Source organism: Coregonus lavaretus, assembly GCF_964263955.1.
Source record: "Coregonus lavaretus genome assembly, contig: HAP1_SCAFFOLD_770, whole genome shotgun sequence".
Taxonomy (NCBI): Eukaryota; Metazoa; Chordata; class Actinopteri; order Salmoniformes; family Salmonidae; genus Coregonus; species Coregonus lavaretus.
Window position 1 is genome coordinate 126,566 of NW_028156374.1, and position 16,240 is coordinate 142,805.

The following is a 16,240-nucleotide window of genomic DNA, read 5'->3' on the forward strand; positions in this document are numbered from 1 at the left end:
AGTGTCATAGACACACACTAACCTGTAGCACAGTGACATAGAGACACACTAACCTGTAGCACAGTGACATAGAGACACACTAACCTGTAGCACAGTGACATAGACACACACTAACCTGGAGCACAGTGACATAGAGACACACTAACCTGTAGCACAGTGACATAGACACACACTAACCTGTAGCACAGTGACATAGACACACACTAACCTGTAGCACAGTGACATAGACACACTAACCTGTAGCACAGTGACATAGACACACATAACCTGTAGCACAGTGACATAGACACACACTAACCTGTAGCACAGTGACATAGAGACACACTAACCTGTAGCACAGTGACATAGAGACACACTAACCTGGAGCACAGTGACATAGAGACACACTAACCTGGAGCACAGTGACATAGAGACACACTAACCTGGAGCACAGTGACATAGAGACACACTAACCTGGAGCACAGTGACATAGAGACAAACTAACCTGGAGCACAGTGACATAGACACACACTAACCTGTAGCACAGTGACATAGACACACACTAACCTGTAGCACAGTGACATAGACACACTAACCTGGAGCACAGTGACATAGACACACACTAACCTGTAGCACAGTGACATAGAGACACACTAACCTGTAGCACAGTGACATAGACACACTAACCTGTAGCACAGTGACATAGAGACACACTAACCTGGAGCACAGTGACATAGAGACACACTAACCTGGAGCACAGTGACCATTAGCTGGACGCAACAGAACACAAAAACACCCATTATTTTGCAGTAATGCATTGCCACAGCCATAGACAACATTTTCAAAATAACAGAGGAAAAACAATTGACAGCCATTCTTTCACAATTGTATTTATTTTTCTTCATTGAATTACGATCAAAAAATTATTCCACCACAGTATCTATTCTTTATTCAATACTGGTACTTCATTTGAAGATAGAAAAAGCATAAGCTTTGCTTCAGTGCAATTGGCAGCCATTTGGTAGCCATTTGGTGACATGTTATTTCGAATGATTTTTGCTCAACCATTGAATGGAATGAACAAAAGGCAGTGAGCCCACACATGAGCTACATAACTTGTCAAAGTCATTCAACCTTAAAACGATCACGAGATTGACACACCTACGAGAGTATACGTCTGGGACCATTCTAAGTTAATAGGAAAATGGAGTGTTAACATACAGTAGATGGGATCTCAAAGTATTCACATAATATTGTTTCCGGCAAAGGAAATATAACATTTAGTCCTAGAAAATGTAGAGACCGTGAACAAACCAAGCAGGTCTGCTCTGTAAGCCTTAATTTACAGACCGTTATTTAAAGTAATCTGCAGTGCAATGTACACATGTATTACACAATGAGGACAACGCATCATCCCTGATCCACAAAAATTCAACATTGTGTAAAAAACATAATTTGCTACTACATTAGCGCACATCGAGGCCAGCTTAAGGGTGATGCAGTAGTAGGTTCATTTAAAATCACCTGGACAGGGAGAGTTACACTAGAGGACATCAACTATGTTCATATATCACCTTTCCATCCAGTTTCTCTTGTCTTTCTCTGAAATAAAGCAGAAAAAAAAAAATCTGAATCACCTTTACTCTCCACAAGGTAATGCCAGCAATACACAATATATAAAGAGAAGAGATAAATTGGTCAATATAAAGGTAGGAAGCAATACTGGAAGGTTCCGTCCAGTCAGTAGCCTGTTATACACAGACAGAGACACACATAACCCCACCGACCCATCTCCGACCCCCTGGGTGGTTTCTGACAGAGGGCCCTTGTCCTTCTTTGATGTGTCCTGCCGTGGCGGAGGGTGGGGAGGACTAGGGGCCTGTTGGGGCCTGCAGGGTAACCCTAGATGTGTCTGGAGCAAGGGGCTGAGGGCTGGGGCTGCTTCCGTCTCCACACAGCATCAGAGGAAGTAGCAGAGTATCGCGCAGACCAGACCAGACCAGGCACGTGTGTGTCCAAACATCAATGACAAGTGTGTGTTGACCCCAGGGAGGTGTCATGGTGTGTTTAATGGTATGAGTTTACAGGAATGCCTTTGGTGAGCTTTCCCATGTGTCCTTATACCTCAGCACGTAACAACATGTATGTAGACGTGTGTCCTGCTAAAGTGAGTGAGTGAGATCCCCCAGCCACACAGGTGCAGACCTTTGACACTTCTCGTCTCTTCTTACCTTCCCTCGCTCTACAGATGAAAGCAAGGTGATCATCAACCCTCATCAACCCTCTAAAAAACAGGGCAGGTGTGCTCCCTCTCCCCCTTCCCCCTCACGGGTGTAAACCATAGTCGTTCATTTCTCTACCTGCAGAACACAGGCTGAAACGTTTCCAAGTGCAGCTGGGAGCAGGGGCCATGACACACCATCCCTTTTCTCATCCATAGGAGAGTTATGGCGGGGGAAGCCCTCTTGAAGTCTATGAGGCCCATAAAAATAGGCCTGTCATTTGGTTAGCTAGCAAGCCCAGGAGCTACGGTAGCTGGCTTCTGTTCCAGTATAGCGTACTGAGGGATAGGTTTATCCACAGGGTGGATGGGGTTGTGTCCTAAACGGCACCTTATTCCTAGTCAAAAATAGTGCACTACATAGGGAAGAGGGTGCCATTTGGGACATACCTTGGGTCTATCCGCATATGAAGAGATACTGTATCGTTTGATCAGATCAGAAGGGTTTTATGAGCATGTGTGCGTCTGTGGTTTATGAGGTGGGGCTCAGAGACTGGCAGGTGGGATCAATGGTAATCATGAATCATCTTTTTCTTTGTTAATTTGGAATGAAGACAGGGAGATATCTTATCAATTTTATTCCCTATGTCTGTCTATAACATCTGTATCATATACACTGAGTGGACAAAACATTATGAACACCAGCTCTTTCCATGACAGACTGACCAGGTGAAAGCTATGATCCCTTATTGAGGTCACTGGTTAAATCCACTTCAATCAGTGTAGATGAAGGGGAGGAGACAGGTTAAAGAAGGATTTTTAAGCCTTGAGTCTACTGAAACATGGATTGTGTATGTGTGCCAAAAGATTGAAGTGCCTTTGTACAGGGTTTGGCAGTAGGTGCCAGGCGTACTGGTTTGAGTGTGTCAAGAACTGCAACTCTGCTGGGTTTTTCACGCTCAACAGTTTCCCGTGTGTATCAAGAATGGTCCACCACCCAAAGGACATCCAGCCAACTTGACACAACTGCGGGAAGCATTGGAGTCAACATGGGCCAGCATCCCTTTCGACACCTTGTAGAGTCCATGCCCGACGAATTGAGGCTGTTCTCAGGGCAAAAGGGGGTGCAACTCAATATTAGCAGGGTGTTCCTAATGTTTTGTACACGCAGTGTATATTGTCTATATAATACCCTTTGTGGGTTGAAATGAAGACCATTGAAATCCTATCATTTAATTAAATGAAGAAGACATTCAAAGGGATGAACTCTCAGCTAAGAGGGACAGGAAGAGCCTGGTATCATATCAATATCTTATCTATTTTATTCTGTCTGTCTGTCGATAACATCTATATTGTATAACACACGTTCCTATATGACATCCTGCTGAACATGAGATTCAGTATCCGTTATTGAACCGTTCAAGTTCAAAGCTGTGTCACTGTGATTAATGTCTGTTACCATCTGAAGAGACTAACTGCATATATAGTGCAGGTGGTTTGAAGAACGACGTCTGATTGAGTAGCATCGTCTTGAGACCTGAACATTTCTACTGTTTTTGGTAACAACCATCTAGGGATACCATGATGTTGAGAGGCACAGACGGCCCAGGTTTGAGACCCAATATGTTACATAATATGTTACTGTAGATCACTGCTTTGGTTTTTTAGCTAGAACGTGTGTCCATGCTGTGTGTGTGTTTGTGCGAGTGTGTCCGTGCGTGCGTGTGTGTCCGTGCGTGTGTGCGAGTGTGTGTGTGTGTGTGTGCGAGTGTGTGTGTGAGAGAGAAAGAGTGAACCCACCTTTTCTGTTTCCTGAAGTGTAGATTGATCATCACCCCCATGGTTATCAGAGTAGCTATGGAAAACACAGAACCCAGCACCACTCCTAGGACATTATCTGGCAAAGATACACAAACAACACAAACTATAATAATACATAGTGCTTTTCTCAAACTCAAAGACATGTTACACACAACAAACACATGTATCTCTTTGTGTAGAACAACTGTTCATCAATACAGTACAGGCAGAAGGAAACCAACGAACTACACAATATGAAGAGGTCTATAAACACACACACACACACAGAGGCACGCACACACACACACACACACACACACACACACACAGGCACGCACACAGAGGCACGCACACACACACACACACACAGAGGCACGCACACACACACACACAGAGGCACGCACAAACACACACACACACACAGAGGCATGCAAAACACACACACACACACACAGAGGCACGCACAAACACACACACACACACAGAGGCACGCACACACAAAGACAGACAAGCACACACAAAGAAAAATATAAAAATATATGGCAAACAGAAATCCAATATGGATGGTGTTAAGAGATAGATGGGATGTGTTGAATGGAGCTAAAGGATGGGACTAATAACAACTAACAACAACTAATAACAACAAGATAACAAATGTAAAGCATACTGTGTCCACAATAATTAAATAGATTATAGGTTGAGAGCTTTTGTGAAAGAAGACAGTTAGAAGGCATATAGAAGCAAACCGGATGGACATCATGAAAATGATCGGAGAGGTTGAGGGTAGAGGAAGTTGAGGAGTAAAAACATACAAAGTAGAATTATTGTAAAATTGACTGTGTCCATAAAATTTATATAGTATGTATAAGCTGGAAGTAGAGGCCTAAGCATTGTTGTTCACTAGTTTACTCCAATTAGGGGAGGGGTGGTGGGGTTGGAAAGTAATACTTTTTTATATGTATATACAGTGGGGGAAAAAAGTATTTAGTCAGCCACCAATTGTGCAAGTTCTCCCACTTAAAAAGATGAGAGAGGCCTGTAATTTTCATCATAGGTACACGTCAACTATGACAGACAAATTGAGAGAAAAAAATCCAGAATATCACATTGTAGGATTTTTTATGAATTTATTTGCAAATTATGGTGGAAAATAAGTATTTGGTCACCTACAAACAAGCAAGATTTCTGGCTCTCACAGACCTGTAACTTCTTCTTTAAGAGGCTCCTCTGTCCTCCACTCGTTACCTGTATTAATGGCACCTGTTTGAACTTGTTATCAGTATAAAAGACACCTGTCCACAACCTCAAACAGTCACACTCCAAACTCCACTATGGCCAAGACCAAAGAGCTGTCAAAGGACACCAGAAACAAAATTGTAGACCTGCACCAGGCTGGGAAGACTGAATCTGCAATAGGTAAGCAGCTTGGTTTGAAGAAATCAACTGTGGGAGCAATTATTAGGAAATGGAAGACATACAAGACCACTGATAATCTCCCTCGATCTGGGGCTCCATGCAAGATCTCACCCTGTGGGGTTTAAAATTATCACAAGAACAGTGAGCAAAAATCCCAGAACCACACGGGGGGACCTAGTGAATGACCTGCAGAGAGCTGGGACCAAAGTAACAAAGCCTACCATCAGTAACACACTACGCCGCCAGGGACTCAAATCCTGCAGTGCCAGACGTGTCCCCCTGCTTAAGCCAGTACATGTCCAGGCCCGTCTGAAGTTTGCTAGAGTGCATTTGGATGATCCAGAAGAGGATTGGGAGAATGTCATATGGTCAGATGAAACCAAAATAGAACTTTTTGGTAAAAACTCAACTCGTCGTGTTTGGAGGACAAAGAATGCTGAGTTGCATCCAAAGAACACCATACCTACTGTGAAGCATGGGGGTGGAAACATCATGCTTTGGGGCTGTTTTTCTGCAAAGGGACCAGGACGACTGATCTGTGTAAAGGAAAGAATGAATGGGGCCATGTCGTGAGATTTTGAATGAAAACCTCCTTCCATCAGCAAGGGCATTGAAGATGAAACGTGGCTGGGTCTTTCAGCATGACAATGATCCCAAACACACCGCCTGGGCAACGAAGGAGTGGCTTCGTAAGAAGCATTTCGAGGTCCTGGAGTGGCCTAGCCAGTCTCCAGATCTCAACCCCATAGAAAATCTTTGGAGGGAGTTGAAAGTCTGTGTTGCCCAGCGACAGCCCCAAAACATCACTGCTCTAGAGGAGATCTGCATGGAGGAATGGGCCAAAATACCAGCAACAGTGTGTGAAAACCTTGTGAAGACTTACAGAAAACGTTTGACCTGTGTCATTGCCAACAAAGGGTCTATAACAAAGTATTGAGAAACTTTTGTTATTGACCAAATACTTATTTTCCACCATAATTTGCAAATAAATTCATAAAAAATCCTACAATGTGATTTTCTGGATTTTTATTTCTCATTTTGTCTGTCATAGTTGACGTGTACCTATGATGAAAAGTACAGGCCTCTCTCATCTTTTTAAGTGGGAGAACTTGCACAATTGGTGGCTGACTAAATACTTTTTTCCCCCACTGTATATACACTGCTAAAAAAAATAAAGGGAACACTTAAACAACACAATGTAACTCCAAGTCATTCACACTTCTGTGAAATCAAACTGTCCACTTAGGAAGCAACACTGATTGACAATAAATGTCACATGCTGTTGTGCAAATGGAATAGACAACAGGTGGAAATTATAGGCAATTAGCAAGACACCCCCAATAAAGAAATGGTTCTGCAGGTGGTGACCACAGACCACTTCTCAGTTCCTATGCTTCCTGGCTGATGTTTTGGTCACTTTTGAATGATGGCGGTGCTTTCACTCTAGTGTTAGCATGAGACGGAGTCTACAACCCACACAAGTGGCTCAGGTAGTGCAGCTCATCCAGGATGGCACATCAATGCGAGCTGTGGAAAGAAGGTTTGCTGTGTCTGTCAGCGTAGTGTCCAGAGCATGGAGGTGCTACCAGGAGACAGGCCAGTACATCAGGAGACGTGGAGGAGGCCGTAGGAGGGCAACAACCCAGCAGCAGGACCGCTACCTCCGCCTTTGTGCAAAGAGGAGCAGGAGGAGCACTGCTAGAGCCCTGCAAAATGACCTACAACAGGCCACAAATGTGCATGTGTCTGCTCAAACGGTCAGAAACAGACTCCATGAGGGTGGTATGAGGGCCCGACGTCCACAGGTGGGGGTTGTGCTTACAGCCCAACACCGTGCAGGACGTTTGGCATTTGCCAGAGAACACCAAGATTGGCAAATTCGCCACTGGCGCCCTGTGCTCTTCACAGATGAAAGCAGGTTCACACTGAGCACATGTGACAGACGTGACAGAGTCTGGAGACGCCGTGGAGAACGTTCTGCTGCCTGCAACATCCTCCAGCAAGACTGGTTTGGCGGTGGGTCAATCATGGTGTGGGGTGGCATTTCTTTGGGGGGCCGCACAGCCCTCCATGTGCTCGCCAGAGGTAGCCTGACTGCCATTAGGTACCGAGATGAGATCCTCAGACCCCTTGTGAGACCATATGCTGGTGCGGTTGGCCCTGGGTTCCTCCTAATGCAAGACAATGCTAGACCTCATGTGGCTGGAGTGTGTCAGCAGTTCCTGCAAGAGGAAGGCATTGATGCTATGGACTGGCCTGCCCATTCCCCAGACCTGAATCCAATTGAGCACATCTGGGACATCATGTCTCGCTCCATCCACCAACGCCACGTTGCACCACAGACTGTCCAGGAGTTGGCGGATGCTTTAGTCCAGGTCTGGGAGGAGATCCCTCAAGAGACCATCCGCCACCTCATCAGGAGCATGCCCAGGCGTTGTAGGGAGGTCATACAGGCACGTGGAGGCCACACACACTACTGAGCCTAATTTTGACTTGTTTTAAGGACATTACATCAAAGTTGGATCAGCCTGTAGTGTGGTTTTCCACTTAAATTTTGAGGGTGACTCCAAATCCAGACCTCCATGGGTTGATAAATTTGATTTCCATTGACAATTTTTGTGTGATTTTGTTGTCAGCACATTCAACTATGTAAAGAAAAAAGTATTTAATAAGATTATTTAATTCATTCAGATCTAGGATGTGTTGTTTAAGTGTTCCCTTAATTTTTTTGAGCAGTATATATATATATATATATATATATATATATATATATATATTTGCGAGAGAAAAAAACATATGGGGGATTGGAATTGATGCAGACAATTACATTGATGGAAGTTACAATCTATCTGCAATATTAAAGCTGATCTAAACCCTAAAGAAAAGGCAGAAAACAAAAAACAAAAAAAACACACACACAAACACACACACATGCATGAAGACAGACAGGCAGACAGACACAAACACACAGCCATAGCATGCTCCCTGAAGTTTTCCAATTAATCTCTCCATATGGTGTTGAGCTCCACAAACGGAGTACTGGCCCTCAGATGCTGGAGCAGAGGCATCCTGAGTCCCACTGCCAGGCCAGGCCCAAAGCCTGGGGCACAGGTAGACAGGCGGTCCAGATAAAATACCTGCCTGTGGGCCTGGAGGCTAGGGGCCCAGGGAGACTGGTCTAACATTCCTCTGATCCTGGCTCAGTGCCTCAGGCAGATATCATATCACCCATCCTCTATTAGATATCATATCACCCATCCTCTATTAGAGATCATATCACCCATCCTCTATTAGAGATCATATCACCCATCCTCTATTAGAGATCATATCACCCATCCTCTATTAGAGATCATATCACCCATCCTCTATTAGATATCATATCACCCATCCTCTATTAGATATCATATCACCCATCCTCTATTTGATATCATATCACCCATCCTCTATTAGATATCATATCACCCATCCTCTATTAGATATCATATCACCCATCCTCTATTAGAGATCATATCACCCATCCTCTATTAGAGATCATATCACCCATCCTCTATTAGAGATCATATCACCCATCCTCTATTAGAGATCATATCACCCATCCTCTATTAGATATCATATCACCCATCCTCTATTTGATATCATATCACCCATCCTCTATTTGATATCATATCACCCATCCTCTATTAGAGATCATATCACCCATCCTCTATTAGATATCATATCACCCATCCTCTATTAGATATCATATCACCCATCCTCTATTAGATATCATATCACCCATCCTCTATTTGATATCATATCACCCATCCTCTATTAGAGATCATATCACCCATCCTCTATTAGAGATCATATCACCCATCCTCTATTAGAGATCATATCACCCATCCTCTATTTGAGATCATATCACCCATCCTCTATTTGAGATCATATCACCCATCCTCTATTTGAGATCATATCACCCATCCTCTATTAGATATCATATCACCCATACTCTATTAGATATCATATCACCCATACTCTATTAGATATCATATCACCCATCCTCTATTTGAGATCATATCACCCATCCTCTATTTGAAATCATATCACCCATCCTCTATTTGAGATCATATCACCCATCCTCTATTTGAGATCATATCACCCATCCTCTATTAGATATCATATCACCCATCCTCTATTAGATATCATATCACCCATCCTCTATTAGATATCATATCACCCATCTATTTGATATCATATCACCCATCCTCTATTAGAGATCATATCACCCATCCTCTATTAGATATCATATCACCCATCCTCTATTAGAGATCATATCACCCATCCTCTATTAGATATCATATCACCCATCCTCTATTAGATATCATATCACCCATCCTCTATTTGATATCATATCACCCATCCTCTATTAGATATCATATCACCCATCCTCTATTAGAGATCATATCACCCATCCTCTATTAGAGATCATATCACCCATCCTCTATTTGAGATCATATCACCCATCCTCTATTTGAGATCATATCACCCATCCTCTATTAGATATCATATCACCCATCCTCTATTAGATATCATATCACCCATCCTCTATTTGAGATCATATCACCCATCCTCTATTTGAGATCATATCACCCATCCTCTATTAGATATCATATCACCCATCCTCTATTAGAGATCATATCACCCATCCTCTATTAGATATCATATCACCCATCCTCTATTAGAGATCATATCACCCATCCTCTATTAGAGATCATATCACCCATCCTCTATTAGATATCATATCACCCATCCTCTATTTGATATCATATCACCCATCCTCTATTAGATATCATATCACCCATCCTCTATTAGAGATCATATCACCCATCCTCTATTTGAGATCATATCACCCATCCTCTATTTGAGATCATATCACCCATCCTCTATTTGAGATCATATCACCCATCCTCTATTTGAGATCATATCACCCATCCTCTATTAGATATCATATCACCCATCCTCTATTAGATATCATATCACCCATCCTCTATTTGAGATCATATCACCCATCCTCTATTTGAGATCATATCACCCATCCTCTATTTGAGATCATATCACCCATCCTCTATTAGATATCATATCACCCATCCTCTATTAGATATCATATCACCCAACCTCTATTAGAGATCATATCACCCATCCTCTATTTGAGATCATATCACCCATCCTCTATTAGATATCATATCACCCATCCTCTATTAGATATCATATCACCCATCCTCTATTAGAGATCATACCACCCATCCTCTATTTGATTACTTTTACAATTGTGACTTTTGTACTTTACACTTTCTCTTACTTGCTGTCTTTCAAACACATGCGTGTGTTTGGGGTACAGGACATTCAACACACACACACACACACACACACACACACACACACACACAGACACACACAGAAAGTGATAGTGCTATTAAGCCATTGTTTACAGCTAGCTAGTCTGTATGAGGGCTCTTAGAAGGCCAGTACTTGCTGATAAAGGTGGAAGCCTGAGAGGCTGAGAGTTAAACCCACATAACATTACAGTCAACTGAATCAGTGGAACAGAGATCAAAGGAACCTTGTCACAGACAATCTGTGTACATCCCAAATGGCACCCTATTCCCTATATAGTGCACTACGCTTGACCAGAGCCCTATTGGCCCCTCCTTAAAAGTAGTGCACTAAATAGGGAATAGGGTGCCTTTTGGGACGCAACCACAGCCATTCTATTTTTCCATTACGCTGCTTTAAAGTCAAGGAGAGTGACCTTCAAGTGTGCAGCGTCTTTCTACACGCTCCGTTTCCCCACACAGTTTGTGTCAATAAGGAGAAAGGAAAACATAATCACATGGAGGTCAGGGGATTTCAGAAGGTGTTTCTTTAGGATGCTGCAGTACCTCTAGAACTCTTCCTTTACCACCACTGTCCCACCCACACATTCTCTCTCTCTCTCTCTCCTTCTGTCTCTCTCCCTCCTCCACCCTTCTTAGGACACTCTCCCCCTATTCCACACTGTCCCTCTCTCCCTCCCAAGGAGATAAGGAGCACTGTGATTCTATCTTTCACACATTCCCCTGATGGACACATGACCTATGGCAGTGTTTTGCAGAGGTTACCTGTCGAGAATGATAAAGAGGTTACGTGTCGAGGATGATGAACAGAGGTTACGTGTCGAGGATGATGAACAGAGATTACGTGTAGAGGATGATGAACAGAGGTTACGTGTAGAGCAGGGGTGTCAAACTCATTTTAGCTCAGGGGCCACATGGAGGAAAATCTATTCCCAAGTGGGCCGGACCGGTAAAATCATGGTATATATAACTTAAAAACAACAACTTCAGATTGTTTTCTTTGTTTTAATACTATCAACATAAAACATAAAGCTGGAGCCTGAGGACAGTGTGTCCAAAATAGTACAAGCACAACATCTCTATTAATCATAAAACACCTCAAGTTTATTTGAAAATTCTAAAGAAAAAACACAAACACACAATGCCTCAGTGATTCACATAACTGTTTCACAGATCACAGAACTATATCAGGGTGTAATTTCTCAGGCAGAAATGTAGATACAAATAATGAAATCCTGTTCCCCAAACAAGTGCAAGAACCACAGAGTCAAGAATAGGTTAAATATACAAATAAAATAAAATCAATTAAAAACAATAGCACATCAACATAAAAACATATAAACATAAAGCTGGAGCCTGAGGACAGTGTGTCCAAAAGCACAACATCACTATTAATCATAAAACACCTCAAGTTATTTGAAATTCTGAGGACAAACAACACACAATGCCTCATTGATTCACAGAAGTATATCACAGATCACAGAACTATATCAGGGTGTCTCATGCAGCACTTTAAGTGGGGTTGCATAGTTTATTTGACTCCTGATACCTGGCATCTTTTAGCTTTCACCAGCGCATCAATATCAGGCGTCACATCCTGAGTGGCAGCCAACTTCAGGATGTGATTCAAGTGCTTGTGCGTGAGCCTTGAGCGCAGCTTTGTTTTATTTATGCTCATTACAGAGAACTTGCTCACAAAGATATGTGGTTCCAAACATGCACAACCGTTTTGCAGCGAGGGCTGTCAAGTTAGGGTAACCTGGCAAGAGATTCTGATAAAATGTGTCCAAGCCAGCTGCGGCAAATTTGCCCTTCAAATCCGAATCACACTGCAAGTCTATTATTTCAAGTTGGATGCTGACGGGCAGATCAGAGGGATTCACGGTGAATGGCGAACAAAAAACGTTGAAGTCTTTCTCCAGTTCACCAAAAATCTGAAAGCGTTGCTCAAACTCCCTTAACAGTCCCGTTATTTTATCTTTGAACCGCTTCATGTCTGCCACATGTTGGGTCGCGCACACATTTTTCAGACAGGGGAAGTGAGCTGCATCACCACCGGCGAGTTGCGTCTCCCACAATGACAGCTTCAACTTGAAAGAACGTATTTTACATTTACATTTTAGTCATTTAGCAGACGCTCTTATCCAGAGCGACTTACAGTTAGTGAATACATATATATTTTTTTTATACTGGCCCCCCGTGGGAATCAAACCCACAACCCTGGCGTTGCAAACGCCATGCTCTACCAACTGAGCTACATCCCTGCCGGCCATTCCCTCCCCTACCCTGGACGACGCTGGACCAATTGTGCGCCGCCCATGAGTCTCCCGGTCGCGGCCGGCTGCGACAGAGCCTGGATTCGAACCAGGATCTCTAGTGGCACAGTTAGCACTGCGATGCAGTGCCTTAGACCACTGCACCACTCAGGAGTATGCTGTCATAATGCTGTCATAATACTATCATAATACTGCGTGGCAACTTTGTTGCGCCCTTGCAGCTGTTTGTTCAAGTTATTCAGGTGCTCTGTAACATCCACCATAAATGCAAGGTCCTGCATCCATTCTGCGGAATTAAATTCTAACACTGGTTTGCCCTTTTCTTCCATGAACTGTTCAATTTCTTCTCGTAAACGCCTCAGCACAGCACCTCGGCTTAACCATCTTACCTCAGTGTGGTATGGCAGGCCATAGATGTGGTCTTTCTCTCGGAGAAGGCTGTCAAACTGACGGTGATTCAGGCTTCTGGATCGGATGAAATCAACAGTTTGGATGACCACCTTCATGACGTTATCCATCTTTAATGACTTGCAACACAAAGCCTCCTGGTGCAAAATACAGTGAAAAGTCCAAAAATCACGTCCTCCATTTGCAGATTGCACTTTCTCTCTGAACTTTGTCACAACGCCTGCTTTTTTCCCGATAATTGAGGGCGCACCATCTGTAGCCAGGCTGACAGCGCGGGACCAGTCCACTCCGACCTTGTCCAGCGCGCCGACGAGTGCAGTGAAAATATCAGCTGCTGTCGTTGTATCTGTCATCGGCACCAACTCCACGAACTCCTCGGTGATGGTCAATGTGTCATCAACTCCGCGGATGAAAATGGCCAGTTGTGCAACATCTGTAATGTCCGTGCTTTCATCAATTGCAACCGAAAACGCAATTTACTTTTTGCTTCAACTTGCTGTCCAAATCCACTGAAAGATCGGAAATCCTGTCTGCAACTGTGTTTCTTGTCAGGCTGATATTTGCAAAAGCCTGGTGCTTTTCAGGGCACACAGTCTCTGCTGCCTTCATCATGCATGTTTTTACAAATTCACCCTCACTAAATGGTTTTGAAGCCACTGCGATTTCATTAGCAATGAGGTAGCTAGCTTTCACTGCAGCGTCACTGATGTCTCGGCTGTGAGTAAACACAGACTGCTGTTTCTTCAGACCCACCAACAGTTCATTCACCTTCTCTCTTCTCCGCTGTCCTTGAAAGTTGTCATATTTGTCGGCATGAAGACTCACATAGTGGCGACGAAGGTTATATTCTTTCAGCACTGCAACATGCTGTGAACACACCAAACATACAGCTTTCCCATTCAATTCCGTGAATAAATAGAAGGATGACAATTTTTCTTGGAACACTCTGCACTCTGCGTCCACTTTTCTCTTTTTTGACAGAGAAATATTGGGGCAATGAGGGTGCCAACGCACATAATGTTAAAAGTAGAAGCCGTAATAAATATCGCGGGCAAAACAAAGTAGCTCATCCGGACTGGCTGCACTTGCTTGACCTATTTGCTCTGCCCCGGTATAAACAGTTTGCTTGCTTAACACAATTGCTATTGCACCATCCAGTGGACACAATTGGAACAGCAGTTTATTTTATTGAAAAATTGCAGCTCATTTTTATACTTTACAAAATCATCTCGCGGGCCGGATTAAACCTGTTTGCGGGCCTGATCCGGCCCGCGGGCCGGACGTTTGACACCCCTGGTGTAGAGGATGATGAACAGAGGTTACGTGTCGAGGATGATGAACAGAGGTTACGTGTCGAGGATGATGAACTGCCATTTTAGCTAAAGCTCAGGGAATGTCCTTTGGGTCACCGTGTGCCTGACAAATATCTAATGTGAAAAGCACAGTACGCAGTTTGTGTTGTTTACAAGCTATCACAAGCACACCACGTCTTCACTGTTTCATACTGTATATATAGAAGGGATTGCTCTTGTATCTAAACTGCATCTCTAAATAGGAGATTGTTTCTGTAGCTGTGACTGAGTTCATGAGCTTCCTCCATTGTGGGATTATTATGAGTTCAGAGCACTTTAGATATGGGAGGAGGACTTGACTGTCAAAATCTGAGGAGGAATACTGGAAATAAATATGACTAAGTATAAATAATACCTCCCCCTGTAATATGGAAATGGTGTGTGTGTGTGTGTGTGTGTGTGTGTGTGTGTGTGTGTGTGTGTACACACAGGCTGATTTCTCGTCTCTGCTCTGATCCAGCACACAAGCTTCCTCCCTCAGGTCTGTGTGACCGAGAGAGAATGAGAGATGCAGTTGAGAAATAATATGAAAAAAAATAGAAAATAAGTGAAGATAGAGAGCCTGTTTTTAATCACGATAGATTGTTTACTCTGAAGTCCCAGATAGGGACCTTGTTCATTCAGGAAGGCTCCCTCACAGAGACAGTGGTGCACAGGGATATGACAGGTTTAAATGTCTCGGACAGGATGGCATTTCAAGTTCTCCCCCTCTATACAACCTGCTTCTTCAATTCTCTCTCTCTCTCCTACTCTCCCTCCCCATTTTAGTCATTTAGCAGACGTTCTTATCCAGAGAGAGTTACAGGAGCAGTTAAGGTGCCTTGCTCATTTGTAACCGGCTCTGGGATTCGAAGCAGCGACCTTTCGGTTACTGGCCCAGCGCTCTTAACCACTAAGCTACCTGCCGCCTGTCTCGCACTTTGTGCACTGTGCCCTTTTCCCAAAGGGAAATAAACAGAGCGACACTTTAATTCATTGTTTTATCTCCTCTGCCACCTTCTCTCTCTCTCTCTCTTTTCCTCTGCTGCTGTCATTTCGCCTTTAATCATTTTCTCCTCCTTTCCTCCTCTGAGCGTGACTCGACCCAGCCCAATTCTACAACTTGAACTTCATTCTTTCTCCCGAGTCATTTTGAAGTTAAGAAAATCAAAACACATCCAAGGACTTTCTCTTTCTTTCTTTTCAAAACTTTCTCCACCCTTCCACTGCGTGACTCTCGTCTCCCACGCCGAAGAACATTAAAATGGATTATCATAATACATTAGGCCCTGATAAAGGTACATTCTCATACACTGAACCGGGTTCAAATACTATTTCCAATCATATCAAATACTTTATCTGTGGTTTATTGAGTTTGCCTGTGGCTATGAAACTAATAGAATTCCCAAAACGGCAAACCCCGCCCATCTGGCACTC

General features: G+C 43.4%; 1 protein-coding gene across 1 annotated transcript in view; it reads right to left on the reverse strand.

The window, feature by feature from the left end:
• Nucleotides 1–848: 848 nt before the first annotated feature.
• The window catches only part of LOC311126430 (sushi domain-containing protein 2-like), a 47,951-nt gene continuing 32,559 nt past the window's right edge, over nt 849–16,240 (reverse strand). Inside the window, exons 14-15 of the mRNA XM_084200431.1 lie at nt 4,001–4,097; nt 849–1,581 (exon numbers count right to left, since the gene is read on the reverse strand). Coding sequence (XP_084056557.1) covers nt 1,533–1,581; nt 4,001–4,097 — 146 coding nt within the window. The 3' untranslated portion in view covers nt 849–1,532. The remainder of the gene's footprint in view (nt 1,582–4,000; nt 4,098–16,240) is intronic.